Here is a 14,304-nt window from a genome sequence, read left to right on the forward strand (position 1 = left end):
TAACTAAAGCGCGGGGTTAAAATTTCCCCTCAAAACATAGCCTATGACGCTCTCGGGGTCCACAAGTGTGCAACATTTTGTGGCTGTAGCTGCGACGGTGCAGATGCCAATCCCGGACTCGCGCACACACATTCAGCTTTATATATTAGATGTGCATGTGTCTGTATTTGTCGATGTACGGTATATTGAATATATGATTCACTTTTATATCCATTTTGTAGTGTGCTATGTGTCTCTGTATAATTGTGTGTATGTATATATCTATATATCTCGTGTGTGTGTGTGTTTGTGTATATATGTGTGTATATATAATATATATAATGTGTGTGTCTATTTATATCTGTGTATATGTGTGTGTATAGGAGTATAGTGTGTGTGTGGCCCAAAGCGTCCTAGTTTTCAACTTAAAAAAAGGGACTCTGGTTAGGAAACAAGGATTCCGAAAAGTAATCACAGTGGAAGGTATTTATTAAAGGAAAGCTTCTATTTTAATATGATGGCTATTTTAGTAGCTGACGGGACTTTCTGAACTGTTTAGGTTGGTCTCTGTCCAAGTTTATTCTAATTACATCCCTTGAATCCCGAAACAACTAAAGTTTTCATTTGAAATTATCCACTGTGGTAAAATATAGATGACGGAACGATTTATTGGTTTCATGGAAGAAGTACGAAATATGGCAACTAATGTTTTTCGTGCTGTTCGTCAATAGTGCCTATGCCCAATGTGGGTATTTGCCATCAATGGCTGCTGCTACACACTTGCAAATATGTTCATTTGTGATGTTAAAAGAAAATTGCTATCTTTGGTAAGGGAACATGAGAAAGGGATCGTCAGACCGCACCTCAATCCTTGTAACCGTATATAAAAATAAATGGCCTGCATGGCTTTTTGACAGTTGCAGTCAGTCTTATTTTATTTGTATTTCTTTTTTTTTTTATGCTGCTACCAGGTCTGAGCTTTTCACCCATCATTAGGCAAACCATATTGAACAGCCGGGTATAGAGGATCAGAAAGCATAACATTTATTATAGGTATCCAATATGTTTATCGATGAATGTCACTTACTTATACTGTAGATTTTAAACCTACCACATCAATAAGTTGTCCTTTCAACCAAAATGTCTTTTTTTTTTTTTTTCTCTTCTCTTTCCACATCTTTCATAAGGATCCTTATACCTGGTGACTAGTGATGAACGAACACTACCATACACGGTACTCGAATCCAGCAGGTCGGATGCTCGGACGGGTTCGACTCGAGTACGGAGCTTAATGGATGTTATTGGTAAACTTGAGCATTTTTCCAAACGATCTGTGGAAAAATACTAGCGTTTCCCATGGAATCCATTGTGCTTCGTACTCAAGTTGATTCCAATCTGCTCATTTCAAGTACCAAGCCCTCAACCATTGCAGTGTTCGCTCGTCACTACTGGTGACTTATTTACAGCCAGCTAATAATGATGCTGCACTGCTACTATAGAGAAATTGAAAGCATGCCATTATCATTAAGGTTTGGGTTGTTTTGTCTTCTGCAGCGCACATTGGAGCAGTGCAGCGTCTGTGCCAAGCCCATCATGGAGAGGATCCTGAGAGCTACCGGGAAAGCCTACCACCCTGGGTGCTTCATTTGTGTGGTGTGCTTCCGCAGTCTGGATGGGATTCCTTTCACTGTGGATGCATCTGGACACATCCACTGCATCGAAGATTTCCATAAGTATGATTTTTATTTCCTCATTAAGTTTTTAATTGCTCAGTATTCAGATTTTATTTGTAAATGTATGAAAACACTTGCCAAACCTATGCCTATTACTACGAGAGCTGGAGATTCTGGTATACAGTTATACTCTACAACAGAAAATCTCCAGCGCAACCAGATGGTGAGAGTGAAAAATTGGCAATTTTAGGTAAGTTTTCACTATTAAAGGAGTGGTTCACTAGTTAGCATTACTGGCCACATCAAGGCTTCTCTCAAATACATTGTGCTGGCAATAGTGCCTGTGAGCGGAGCTATTGCGGTCCGCTCATCCCCCATCAGGTGACCCCCGGGCTCCGTGACCTCTGATGTCCGGTGATGTCACATCAACTGGATGTTGACCTGACATCGAGGCGGGACACAGTCTCTGGGAATGACTGGGCTGTGGGCGGCATTTCACCGCTCATCAAAGCCCAGCATCTCTCCTACTTGCGGCACTCTGCAGTGAAGGAGAGAGCAGGGAGATGCTGGGCTGTGACGAGCAGTGAAACCCCACATACAGCCCAGTCACTCACGGAGACTGGGTCCTGCCTCGATGATGTCAGGTCAACTTCCAGTTGACGTCACATAACCGGACATCAGAGGTCACGGAGCCCGGGGGTCACCTGATGGGGATGAGCGGACCGCAATAGCTCCGCTCACAGGCACTATTGCCAGCACACGTTATTTGAGAGACGCCTTGTTTCTCAACGTTCTTTCAATGTGACCAGTAATGCTAACTAGTGAACCACCCCTTTAATAGTGAAAATGTACCTAAAAGGGCAATTTTTCACTTTTGAATATTTTAGTTGGCGTCTTCGGTAACAGAACCACATAAAAGATATCACAATCTGTGAATGCAAACTATTAAATACCCTAAGTCCAGAGGACTCGGATAAGCTTTGCAAATAAACCAATCAGCTTAGGGGTACTTCACACACAGCAGCGATCTCAGTAGCGATCTCGCTGAGTCACGTTTTTTGTGAGCTCATTAGCGATCTCGCTGTGTGTGACACTGAGCAGCGATCTGGCCCCTGCTGTGAGATTGCTGCTCGTTACACACAGTGCTGGTTCGTTTTTTTATTGTTGCTCTCCCGCTGATGAGCACACATCGCTGTGTGTGACAGCGAGAGAGCAACAATCCTGAATGTGAAGGGAGCAGGAGCCGGCGTCTGACAGCATGCGGTAAGCTGTAACCAAGGTAAACATCGGGTAACCAAGGTGGTTACCCGATATTTACCTTCGTTACCAGCCTCCGCAGCTCTCACGCTGCCAGTGCCGGCTCCTGCTCCTTGCACATGCTAAGTTAAGCGGTGTGCGCTGGTAACTAAGGTAAACATCGGGTAACCATGCCCGATGTTTACCTTAGTTACCAGTGTCCGCAGCTTCCAGACGCCGGCTCCATGCAAGCGCAGCGTCGCTTGCACGTCGCTGCTGGCTGGGGGCTGGTCACTGGTCGCTGGTGAGATCTGCCTGTTTGACAGCTCACCAGCGACCATGTAGCGATGCAGCAGCGATCCTGACCAGGTCAGATCGCTGGTCGGATCGCTGCTGCATCGCTAAAGTGTGAAGGTACCCTAACACTCTTTAAGGCAAAGAACTCCCCAAACACTAGATATTTGCCAAATAATGGGGTAATAATTAACACTGACCTATTTTGGTTACTTGTTTTGGATGTATTATAGGTTTGTAATGATAGAACATATTATTGCATCCGACCAGTGTGTTACATTGTATAGACAATTAGAAGGGAATAATTAGTAGTGTGCAGTCTGGGATTCTTGTGGTGGTTAGTGCACATTACACCCCTCAATAGCTGCAGGAAATCAAAACTGACATCTGTAAGTTTATATCTCGTCGCTTTGTCTTCAGATTCAAGAGAAGATGTAATTAGAGGGCTCTGACAGAAATGGCTTCAGACTGCTGCTCACAACTATCTTCCCAAACTGACATCACAGTGAGGAACAAAGCTTTCTTACACAAACCAGACATAGCCCTCATACTTGTGGTGCAATGACAAGGATGAATCCTAATGAGCAGGCCTGCTCAGTATGGCTTCTTTATAGAACGCCTGTGAGGTTGCCTTTGTGCCAAGGAAGTACATGTTCCTTGTACGTCACATTGTCAGTCTGTCAGCTTGACAAATTTCAAAATATCACTCGCCTTGTCACCATGATATACATTGAATACTATGTAACAGAAAGACTATGTATTGCAGAAAAATGAAGGTAAGAAATGGTTGCACGCATGCAAATTTAATAGGAGGAAGGTTGATGGGCGTATTTGTGTAAGGTGCTTTTCACTACTTTAATATTGATGTCCTTTCTTGAGCGAGAGACTAGCCGCAGCTCTCACCTCCTCTTGATTACTTATACGTCTGAAGGTGGAGACAGTGAAGCCGGCGGTGATTGGGAGCAGGGCTCACGTAATGTCACAAGCACATGTGAGCCTTGTAGAGTGAGTGCCAACACCGCTGGAATAGCGCTGACACAGGAGGAGAATATAAGATTTTTTATTTTAATGGGGGCAAATATGGTGAATGAGGAGGAGCGGTTGTCCAGGTTGTGAACAACCGCTTAACTGCTTTTATCTTTCCAATGCTTGTAAATAAGTTTTTGACTCCCTTTTTTGAAGTTTCATATTTTACCACAAATATTTAAGTTTACTGATCTAATCATACTATCCATTCATATCATGGACATTCATTCATTTTCAGATTAAAAATTTGACAATAAACCTACAGTGCTGGCCAAAAGTATTGGCACCCCTGCAATTCTGTCAGAGTACTCAGTTTCTTCCTGAAAATGATTGCAATCACAAATTCTTTGGTATCATCTTCATTTAATTTGTCTTCAATGGGAAAAAAAAAAATGTCATAAGGCCAAATTGGATATAATTCCACACCAAACATAAAAAAGGGGGTGGACAAAAGTATTGGCACTGTTTGAAAAATCATGTGATGCTTCTCTAATTTGTGTAATTAACAGCACCTGTAACATACCTGTGGCACCTAACAGGTGTTGGCAATAACTAAATCACACTTGCAGCCAGTTGACATGGATTAAAGTTTACTCAACCTCTGTCCTGTGTCCTTGTGTGTACCACATTGAGCATGGAGAAAAGAAAGAAGACCAAAGAACTGTCTGAGGACTTGAGAATCCAAATTGTGAGGAAGCATGAGCAACCTCAAGGCTAAAAGTCCATCTCCAAAGACCTGAAAGTTCCTGTGTCTACGGTGCGCAGTGTCATCAAGAAGTTTAAAGCCCATGGCACTGTGGCTAACCTCCCTAGATGTAGAAGGAAAAGAAAATTTGACGAGAGATTTCAATGCAAGATTGTGCGGATGGTGGATAAAGAACCTCGACTAACATCCAAATAAGTTCAAGCTGCCCTGCAGTCCAAGGGTACAACGGTGTCAACCCGTACTATCCATCGGCGTCTGAATGAAAAGGGACTGTATGGTAGGATACCTAGGAAGACCCCACTTCTTACCCCGAGACATAAAAAAGCCAGGCTGGAATTTGCCAAAACTTACCTGAGAAAGCCTAAAACGTTTTGGAAGAATGTTCTCTGGTCAAATGAAACAAAAGTAGAGCTTTTTGGGAAAAGCCATCAACATAGAGTTTACAGGGGAAAAAAAAAAAAAAGAGGCATTCAAAGTTGTTTTGGGGTTGTTTTGCTGCCTCTGGCACTGGACTGCTTGGCCGTGTGCATGGCATTATGAAGTCTGAAGACTACCAACAAATTTTGCAGCATAATGTAGGGCCCAGTGTGAGAAAGCTGGGTCTCCCTCAGAGGTCATGGGTCTTCCAGCAGGACAATGACCCAAAACACACTTCAAAAAGCACTAGAAAATGGTTTGAGAGAAAGCACTGGAGACTACTAAAGTGGCCAGCAATGAGTCCAGACCTGAATCCCATAGAACACCTGTGGAGAGATCCCAAAATGGCAGTTTGGAGAAGGCACCCTTCAAATCTCAGGGACCTGGAGCAGTTTGCCAAAGAAGAATGGTCTAAAATTCCAGCAGAGCATTGTAAGAAACTCATTGATGGTTACCGGAAGCGGTTGTTCGCAGTTATTTTGGCTAAAGGTTGTGCAACCAAGTATTAGGCTAATGGTGCCAATACTTTTGTCTGGCCCATTTTTGGAGTTTTGTGTGAAACTATCAATGATTTGATTTTTGTTTCATTCTCTTTTGTGTTTTTTCATTGAAGACAAATTAGATGAAGATAATACCAAAGAATTTGTGATTGCAATCATTTTCAGGAACAAACTGAGTATTCTCTGACAGAATTGCAGGGGTGCCAATACTTTTGGCCAGCACTGTATATGCCATTTTTCATGAGGTTTTTTTGTTTTGGTAGGGTTTTTTTGTTATTTTTACACTGAAGTTAAATGTACCTGGTTGAAATATACAGTATATAAACCCTTGAATTACACATACAAAGGTTGGATACCAAAATTTTAAATCACTTCTACATGAGATGTGGGTTGAAGGGACGAGAGCCTATATGCTTTCCCTGTCTTGTAAACGGAAACATTCAGTTGAAATTTGAGCTCTATATTATCCACAAATGATTCAGACCAACTAAAGAGTAGGACTTTATTCTCAATATCACTTACTAAACCCTTGATACAGAGCACCCCGTGGGTGAGAGCTTTATATTTATACTTTCAGTTTCAGCTGCCACAAAAAGATGGCAGGTACTGGATTTTATGACCCTTTTAATTTTTTTCACACACAGACTAATTAGGTCAGAGTGGTGCCACTTTATTATAATAAGTTTTGTACTGTTCTGTATGTCAAGAAAATAGATCAGCTTTAGAAAGTTTTTGTGGAGCATTTTTGGTGGTTGGAGAATGAATGTAGAAGCTTGCCGTCTTGAATGCAATATGGAAGCTATTCCTTTTTATTTAAATTGTTAATAGTATACCAGCCTGTGTTTTTAGATGTTGAGGTTCTTAAAGGGGTTTTCTGGTCTAAATCCATAAGTCACTGTGTTACTGCAGAGTTATGAATCCTGACACTGCACGCACTGTGAAACTGGTGAATTCCTGCAGCGAAGAGCCGTGAATGGCAGTCACGTGGCCGCGAGTATGCAATATTCATACTGCCAGCCAGAATCCAACTACAGGATGGCGGCCTTGCTCAATACACTTGCTTTGATCAAGTCTGTGTCTCTCTAGTCAGATTCTGGCCAGGAATTTGCATACTCGTGGCCACGTGACCCCCGTTCTCTGCTCTGAAACTAGTGAATTTTCACAGAGGTTTCATAAGTCTAAGTCACACGGAGTGACTGCACTTATAGATTTAGACCAGACAACCCCTTTAAGAAACTAGGCCCTCTTAAAAGTCTCTTCTGATCAGTATATTGTATATATCTTTACTCATACAACAACTAGGGAGCTAGCTGCCTCTGCCGCTCCCTTAACACTTTGCCTTTTTTACTTCCTTTCTGCAGGCTTGTGTTGGGTTTCTTGAATAAGTGTGAAATACATCTTTATTTGTGGCCAGGGAAATGAAAACTTTTTCTCCCCTAATCCATTTAATCCCTGGGTGGTGTGTTTAAATCCTGGGTAGCACGATAAGAATTTCCTAAGACTGACTTTCTTTCTTTGATCTCTCTTTTATTTAAATGTCCTAAAGCCTTAAAATCTCAAGGGATGCTTCTTGTGTGTGTTATTTTCTATGCTGTAGCCAATTGAATGTACATATATTTTGCTATGGTTCAGTAAGTTACACTTGCGATATAAAGTGGAACGGCCTGTGGGGCACTGAAATCCAAGTTCTTTTCTGGGGTTGCACTAGTCATCGGAGTTTTCAGATACAGTTAGGTGAATAATTTATTTTGTTCTCTCATAATATAATGCACCTTACTACAATCACTGAGCTACTGATTCACTGAATGAAGCTGTGTAAAGTCTTTAAGGACCATAATTCACTGGATGATGCTGGGTAGTTTAAAGGGAACCTGACAGGTGATACCTTCTGCCTGAACAAGGAGCTGCGTGATTTCAGCCAGGTATGTTTGACTCTGAAATGCTGCTGCACTTAGGAAAAAATCATCCTTTATAAGGTGCCGATGACATATTCACGCTTGCTGCCCTAGAATGCAGAGTCTCTCCTCAAAAGTGTGTGTAGGGAGAGACCTGTCACTTCAGAGCAGCGGATGCGGAGAAGCTGCCGGTGACTCACTTGTCTGACTAGTCTCCTATACGGCTCGGCCCTCGGTGGATTTTTAAAGTATGTTTTTCTCTGACGCCGCAATGTTTGAGTTAAACGTATTTGGCTGAGATGTTGCATCCAGTGTCTGATACCTGCTGCTCGTGGTTCGAGCAGCATATATAAAGTCCAGTTCTATTTAAAAGGATATATGACCTCCAATTAAAATGCCCTACCATTTTGCTACTTTAGTGTGTATGTAAGTAGAGTTGAGCTAAAAACATTTTCAGAACCCATGTCAAGAGGCCACCTTGTTAGTCTCCTACCAGCTGGCAAGTTTTAGACCTTTTCTGATTTCCCAGCATCATATTATGTGTGCATCGTGCTGCAGTGATAATGTGCTGGCGATACCACAAATAAGAGACCTGCAGAGCTCTGTTCTGGAGGCCACAGGCTACCAACGCAACCACTGGACCAGGGTTCTGCAAACTGACAAATCAGGCAGAGATCTGTTCCGGGGATGACATGTCTCTCCATTTCTTGTGTTAGTGGTAAAGATAATAGCAGGGAAAGATTGTATTTCACAGTGTGTAGGTAAAGGGGAAAGCATTTATGTTTTCACAGAGGGCAGGGAAAACATTATAGACAGAAACCTACTCTTTTGAAGTCTAGCAATGCAGCTGTGCCGAAACATGAGACAGAAGGTATGAAATTTAGGCCATTTTGTAGCTAACCGTGAATGCTAATTTGTGTAAAAATCATTGTTGTCCTATTATACAGGATTCCAAGTAACAGAGGAATATGATGTATAAATTAGAATTTTTTTGTTCCTCTCTCTTTCCAGGAAATTTGCACCAAGGTGTTCTGTGTGTAAGGAACCAATAATGCCTGCTCCTGGCCAGGAGGAAACTGTTCGTATTGTAGCATTGGATCGTGATTTTCATGTTCAGTGTTACCGCTGTGAGGTACATTCTTCGAAAATAAGATACCGATTATTTTTCCATCATGTATAATCTAAGCTTTTAAATGTTAACATATATTGTCTGGTCTACAGGATTGTGGAAGCCTTCTCTCAGAAGGGGAAAATCAAGGCTGCTACCCATTAGATGGACACATCCTTTGCAAGTCCTGCAATTCTACACGTATCCAGGCTCTTACTGCCAAGTCCAGCACCGACCTGTGAATGAATAGCACCTCTACTTGAATGTTAGGAACGTCCTTAATGCTTTTCATTGCTCCTTGCAACTAAGACAGCAGCTGCCTCTTTGGTCAGGTTCATTTAGACACAATGTACAACTTGTATTTTCACAGCTACATTGTATGGAGGTCTTACATTTCTAGCTGCTCCACCTACTCTTCATTCATTATGATACACTTAGTATTTAAAATTGTCAGCTGCAAAGATGTCTCTGGTGTTTGGTGTATGTTACCTCCTTATTATTGACGTCAGTGCACTAGTAACCTAGATATATGTCTGGATAAACCAGGAGGCAATTAGATGCAGAGGGACTTGATCATCCTTACTAGTTAGTGATAGAAGCCATTGAAACCTGGTTGGTACCTGAACCATGGCAATATTGCAAAGCAGGTTGGTCATAGGGAGGGGTTAATCTCTCCATCCCTTCTGGGGTGATGTTTTTGATTTATGGATTTTTGAGGCCCCTAGAATACCTACCTGTTGAGTGGTTAATCTCTCCACAACATATGCAGTTTCCATCGATCAGTTCATCTTTTCTATGGCTTTGCTTCTTTATATAGCACACAGTTTGGCTTCTGCTGGTGATGGCATTTTCATTAATGGTTATTTTAAATGTGCTTTATCAGTGGTACGTGGTTTTGACTCCTAAAATACTTTCCGAGGTAAAATGTAGTGTTGCCAAATTCCAAACTATATGCTGCAAAACTTTGAGGTGTGACTGAGATCCAGGGATACACAAAACTTTACAAGGTGCCTTACAGTTGTTTCTAGGTCACGTTACTCAGGCTTTGTCTTAGGCAGATATGTTGTAATTCTGGAAAGCACGAAGCCCAGCCCTGTAGACGGCGAACACTATAGCAAGAATGTGATGGGCTGTACACAATCCTCCTGTGTACCAATCATTTATTATACGGAACCGAACCACTTTAGAATTTACCAGTGATCTGTAAAGTTCAGGAAATCTACTCAGTCATTTTGTTGCTCTGTTTACGACACATTAGAGGTAGAATTTTTTTTTTTTTTTTTTTTTTTTTTTAAAGGCCTCTTAAAAAAAAATATACAAGTGCCTAAGGACACTTTTGCCTTTATCGTATGGTATTCCATAATATATACTGTAAATCATGCAAGTATGACCTATGAAAATAAGATAAGCACATACGTTGTTTCCAAATAAAATTATAATATATATTTTTTGTATACTGTACCTTAGGTTTTTATTTTAATAGAAATGAAACAAGGGTTTGCCAATATACACATTGTGCCTTTTGTAGACGAGAGCTGCAACCTAGTTTTCCTAAGGTATAACCTATATATGCAGAAATATCCTTATAGACATATTTGTGAATAGGTACCTTTTGTGTCAGTGTATGTTTACCATGCTTCACCCATGTAGGAAAGATCCTCATCTATTGGTGTGTTATGTTAAAATGGCATTCTCTCCAGGTTTAAAGAGCTCAGTATAAATGCAGTTAGTCTGTCGAATCGGTTATCGGCTAGAGCAGCCAAACATAAGATCTTGTTCAGACATCTGCGGTTTTTCTTGTGCGTAAAAAAAAACACAGAACATTGTCCATCTGTGTTTAGACTTTTTTTACATCAGTATTTAGCCCGTGTGTCAGGGTTTCATCTGTGATTTTCACAAATGGATAAATTAATAAATTACAAAGCTTCTCCCATATATTACAATGTTATTCACAGATTGCACACTGATGTCATCCATGTGTTGTCAGTAATTTTCTTGGACCCATAGATTTACATGGGTGCTTTTCATCTGTGATTCTGATCAAAAATTGTCATGTCTCCGTGATTTTTTTTGTAGACGTACTCAGCATAATAAGAGACCTATTATTAGTCCCATAAAAAGGCATGTGATGTATACGTGAAAACCACAGAACACATCTGAATGAGAGGCCTTCATGTGCATGGAGACTTCAGTAGATCAACTTTCGGGGAGAGGAGGATTGGGCCATTTAAATTCAAGTGCACGATCCTTCTCATTTTGGGCGCTAAGCCTCTGCCAGAGGTGTCTTCCAGGCACTTTCCATCTCTCTCCATTAAGTACACATGAATTCTCAGCCAAGCCTGATATTCACTTGTATGGGGGAGTCAGGAGATCTAGCTGCCGGCCAAACGACCATTGCGTGGACAGCAATCTAATGTGCATGAGCACCTTATGTTAGATCATGGCTTCCAAAGCTGTATATCACATAATGCAGGACAATTCTACACATTGTAATGAACAGGACAAGTATTAATCTGTGTGTGCTGTTACCACCAGACCTCTACATTTAATTCATCTTCATACATAGTTCACCACAAGTTAACAAAAAATTCTGTTTCTATTGAAACAAACTACAGCTTCAGACATCATTAACATGTAACCAATGCAAAAAGGAAATCTCACAACTTTACACCCATCATACAGTAGTCCTATCTTGACCACTGCCTTGATAGTTGTTCAAGATATAGTAAAGTCTCCTGTAGTATGAGAAAGAAAAAAAAAAAAAGCTGTAAACCTACCTATAGCTTAGGCCAACATGGCTTAAGGTTTCAGCCAATCTTATTTTTCTCTGATTTGTTGTAATTTCAGGAAACACAAATCTGTTCAGATAGTGTGATCAAGTTGTTCACCTGTGTGTCCATTACATGACCAGGACATATTTTTTATCCCAGTAAAGTACAAAAAAGGTTCTAGACTGCAAGCAAACATCTTAGATGGAACCTGTGATGTTGCCTCATACAAATGATATGGCTGTATAGGTCTAGTACAATAGAAGTAGAATTTGTATCTTTCTTTAGTACATGTGTAGGCCAATCAAGCTTTGAAGCCTCCTGAAAGTTAGTCTAAATGTGCGCTGATGTTCTCTGCGCTTCAGCACCCTCACTATCCCTCACATTCTGCATGGGGCTTCAAAGCTTGATTTCTCAACCGTGGGACATTAGTTTATTACAAGACGTATGTAATTTTTACTGTTGTACTACGACCTGTGTGTGTATCCATACCACTAGTTTCAGTAGTACAATTGTCCAGACAGATTCTCTGTAAAGACTGTGTTGACTTAACACTGAAAGCATGTTACCAGATAATATATCATTTCATTATGCTATAAGTAATATTTATGTTGAAACAAGAATACCCTTTTGATATCTTTCTACGAGTGTTCAGATCAGAATATGAATTGCCCCATAAATGCAGTGTATCCCCTACAGTATATAGCTGCTGAACAGGTACTGAACCTTCTATCTGACTTTCCCCTGAAGGAAACGTTTACACAAATCTTTGAGCCATGTGCCAATATCTAGTAGCCTCAGGACTATTCATTTTGCCGTCTCTTGACGCCAAAGCACATGATTGCTGCCGGTCTTGGCTCTCTAATCCCTGCTTCGTATGTGAGTGTATTTTTCCATTGTTGACTAAACAAATATTTGACACCTATTTTTATATAATGTGTGTAAATGTGGAATCTTGTGTCCTACTGCAAACCAGTTTGTCTTTTCCATTGTACACCTAGAGCAGCAGCATTAGGCTGTGCAGCATATAAGAGAGAAGCTGTTCTGCCTAGAACCATCCACGTCTGCTGCTATTTTCACCACCGAACTTGTGCTAAACCGCTCTGTAATGATGTCTGGAAGAAATGCATCTGCTTGTACGTGTATCATTTTCAAGAGTAATGAATAATGTCACTTGGAGGGACATCTTATATTGCTGAGCTTACATTTCTCCCTGTATTACACCATGTCTACTCATGTTCATTTGACCAGTAGTGACCCATGAATGCCCCATGATGATGTGGTCAATACTGCCAAGAGTTTGCAGTCCTCTACATCATATAGTCAAAATTGTGTTCTGTACAAATAATGAAGTCCAACTATCTCAAGTTACCCATCATCAAACTTCAAATGGTATATGCAATCAGATATTCTAATATTGCTGTCTTCCACCAGTAATTTTCTGTTGGGAAATCCTACTGGAACCAATGAAGGTGTCTTCAGGCATTCCAGTCTTTTATAATGGTTAAGTGTTTAAGTACTTATATCAGAATCTTTCCATTTAGAATTATTCCACATTATGACTACAGTTCCTTGGCTTTGGTACTAAGAATCACTCTCAACTCCCTATTGTCTCTTCCAAACGAACCGTTTGTGTTTACATTGTATTCCCTTACCAGGTCTCTAGTATCACATACATAGGAATGCACGTTCTTCAGCAGGTTTCAGCTATCTTGGTCCTTTTACTTGTTTGCAGGAAACTTCCGGGCCACCTCACGACACCCAAGCCATTAGTTTACCATTTTTGCTTTACCATGAGACTTGATTATATAAACGTTGGGAATATTTGCACATTGCAGACCTTGTTGTAGAGTGAATATTCCAAAGAAAACTCAAACACCAAAGATAAAGGAACATATTGCCATAAATATTTTTTCTATTGTGATTAAAGGGGGTATCTCACATTGATCTAGGAAGTTTCAGGAATGTTACTGTTTATTCAGCACCCAATATTAAAGATGGCAAATATGGTAAAACAATCAATATAAAATTATACTCTTTTTGTACCCTGTTCTAATCTGATTTTATAAGATTATTTTTTACATAGAATGGTTTTGTTTTTTCCTGATCATAATATCCATGCTTCACATTAAAATTTCTATTTGCATTAAAATAGGTTTGTGTCTATGAATGTTTTTTTTGTTTCAGTGACATTAACATATGGATATTGGAGAATACAATGATTTTAAGATTAAAAATGTTTTCTCTCAAAACATGCATTCATGATACCTAAATGACAAACATTGGTTCTTACATACAGTATATCACAAAAGTGAGTACACCACTCACATTTTTTAAATATTTTATTATATATTTTCATGAGAAAAAATAAAGCTATGACACTTTCATACAATATAAAGTTAGTCATTGTGCAGCTTGTCTAACAGTGTAAATTTGATGTGCCCTCTACATAACTCAACACACAACCATTAATGTCTAAACCTCTGGCAAGAAAAGGGAGTACAAGAAATTGTTGCTACATAAAGATGACCTAGGCTATAAGAAGATTGCATACACCCTGAAACTGAGCTGCAGCATGGTGGCCAAGATCATACAGCCGTTTAACAAGGTAGGTTCCACTCAAGAGGTTGGGGGGGTCAGCCTGTCAGCGCTCAGACGATACGCCGCACACTGCATCAAATTGGTGTGCACAGCTGTCACCC

General features: G+C 40.4%; 1 protein-coding gene across 1 annotated transcript in view; it reads left to right on the top strand.

Moving 5' to 3' along the window:
- The window catches only part of LOC142296626 (lipoma-preferred partner homolog), a 426,991-nt gene extending 413,237 nt beyond the window's left edge, over positions 1-13,754 (top strand). The window contains exons 10-12 of the mRNA XM_075340461.1: positions 1,534-1,712; positions 8,738-8,858; positions 8,948-13,754. Of these exons, the coding sequence (XP_075196576.1) occupies positions 1,534-1,712; positions 8,738-8,858; positions 8,948-9,076 (429 nt within the window). The 3' untranslated portion in view covers positions 9,077-13,754. The remainder of the gene's footprint in view (positions 1-1,533; positions 1,713-8,737; positions 8,859-8,947) is intronic.
- The last annotated feature ends 550 nt before the right edge of the window (positions 13,755-14,304 follow it).

This window comes from Anomaloglossus baeobatrachus, chromosome 3 (genome assembly GCF_048569485.1).
Source record: "Anomaloglossus baeobatrachus isolate aAnoBae1 chromosome 3, aAnoBae1.hap1, whole genome shotgun sequence".
NCBI lineage: Eukaryota > Metazoa > Chordata > Amphibia > Anura > Aromobatidae > Anomaloglossus > Anomaloglossus baeobatrachus.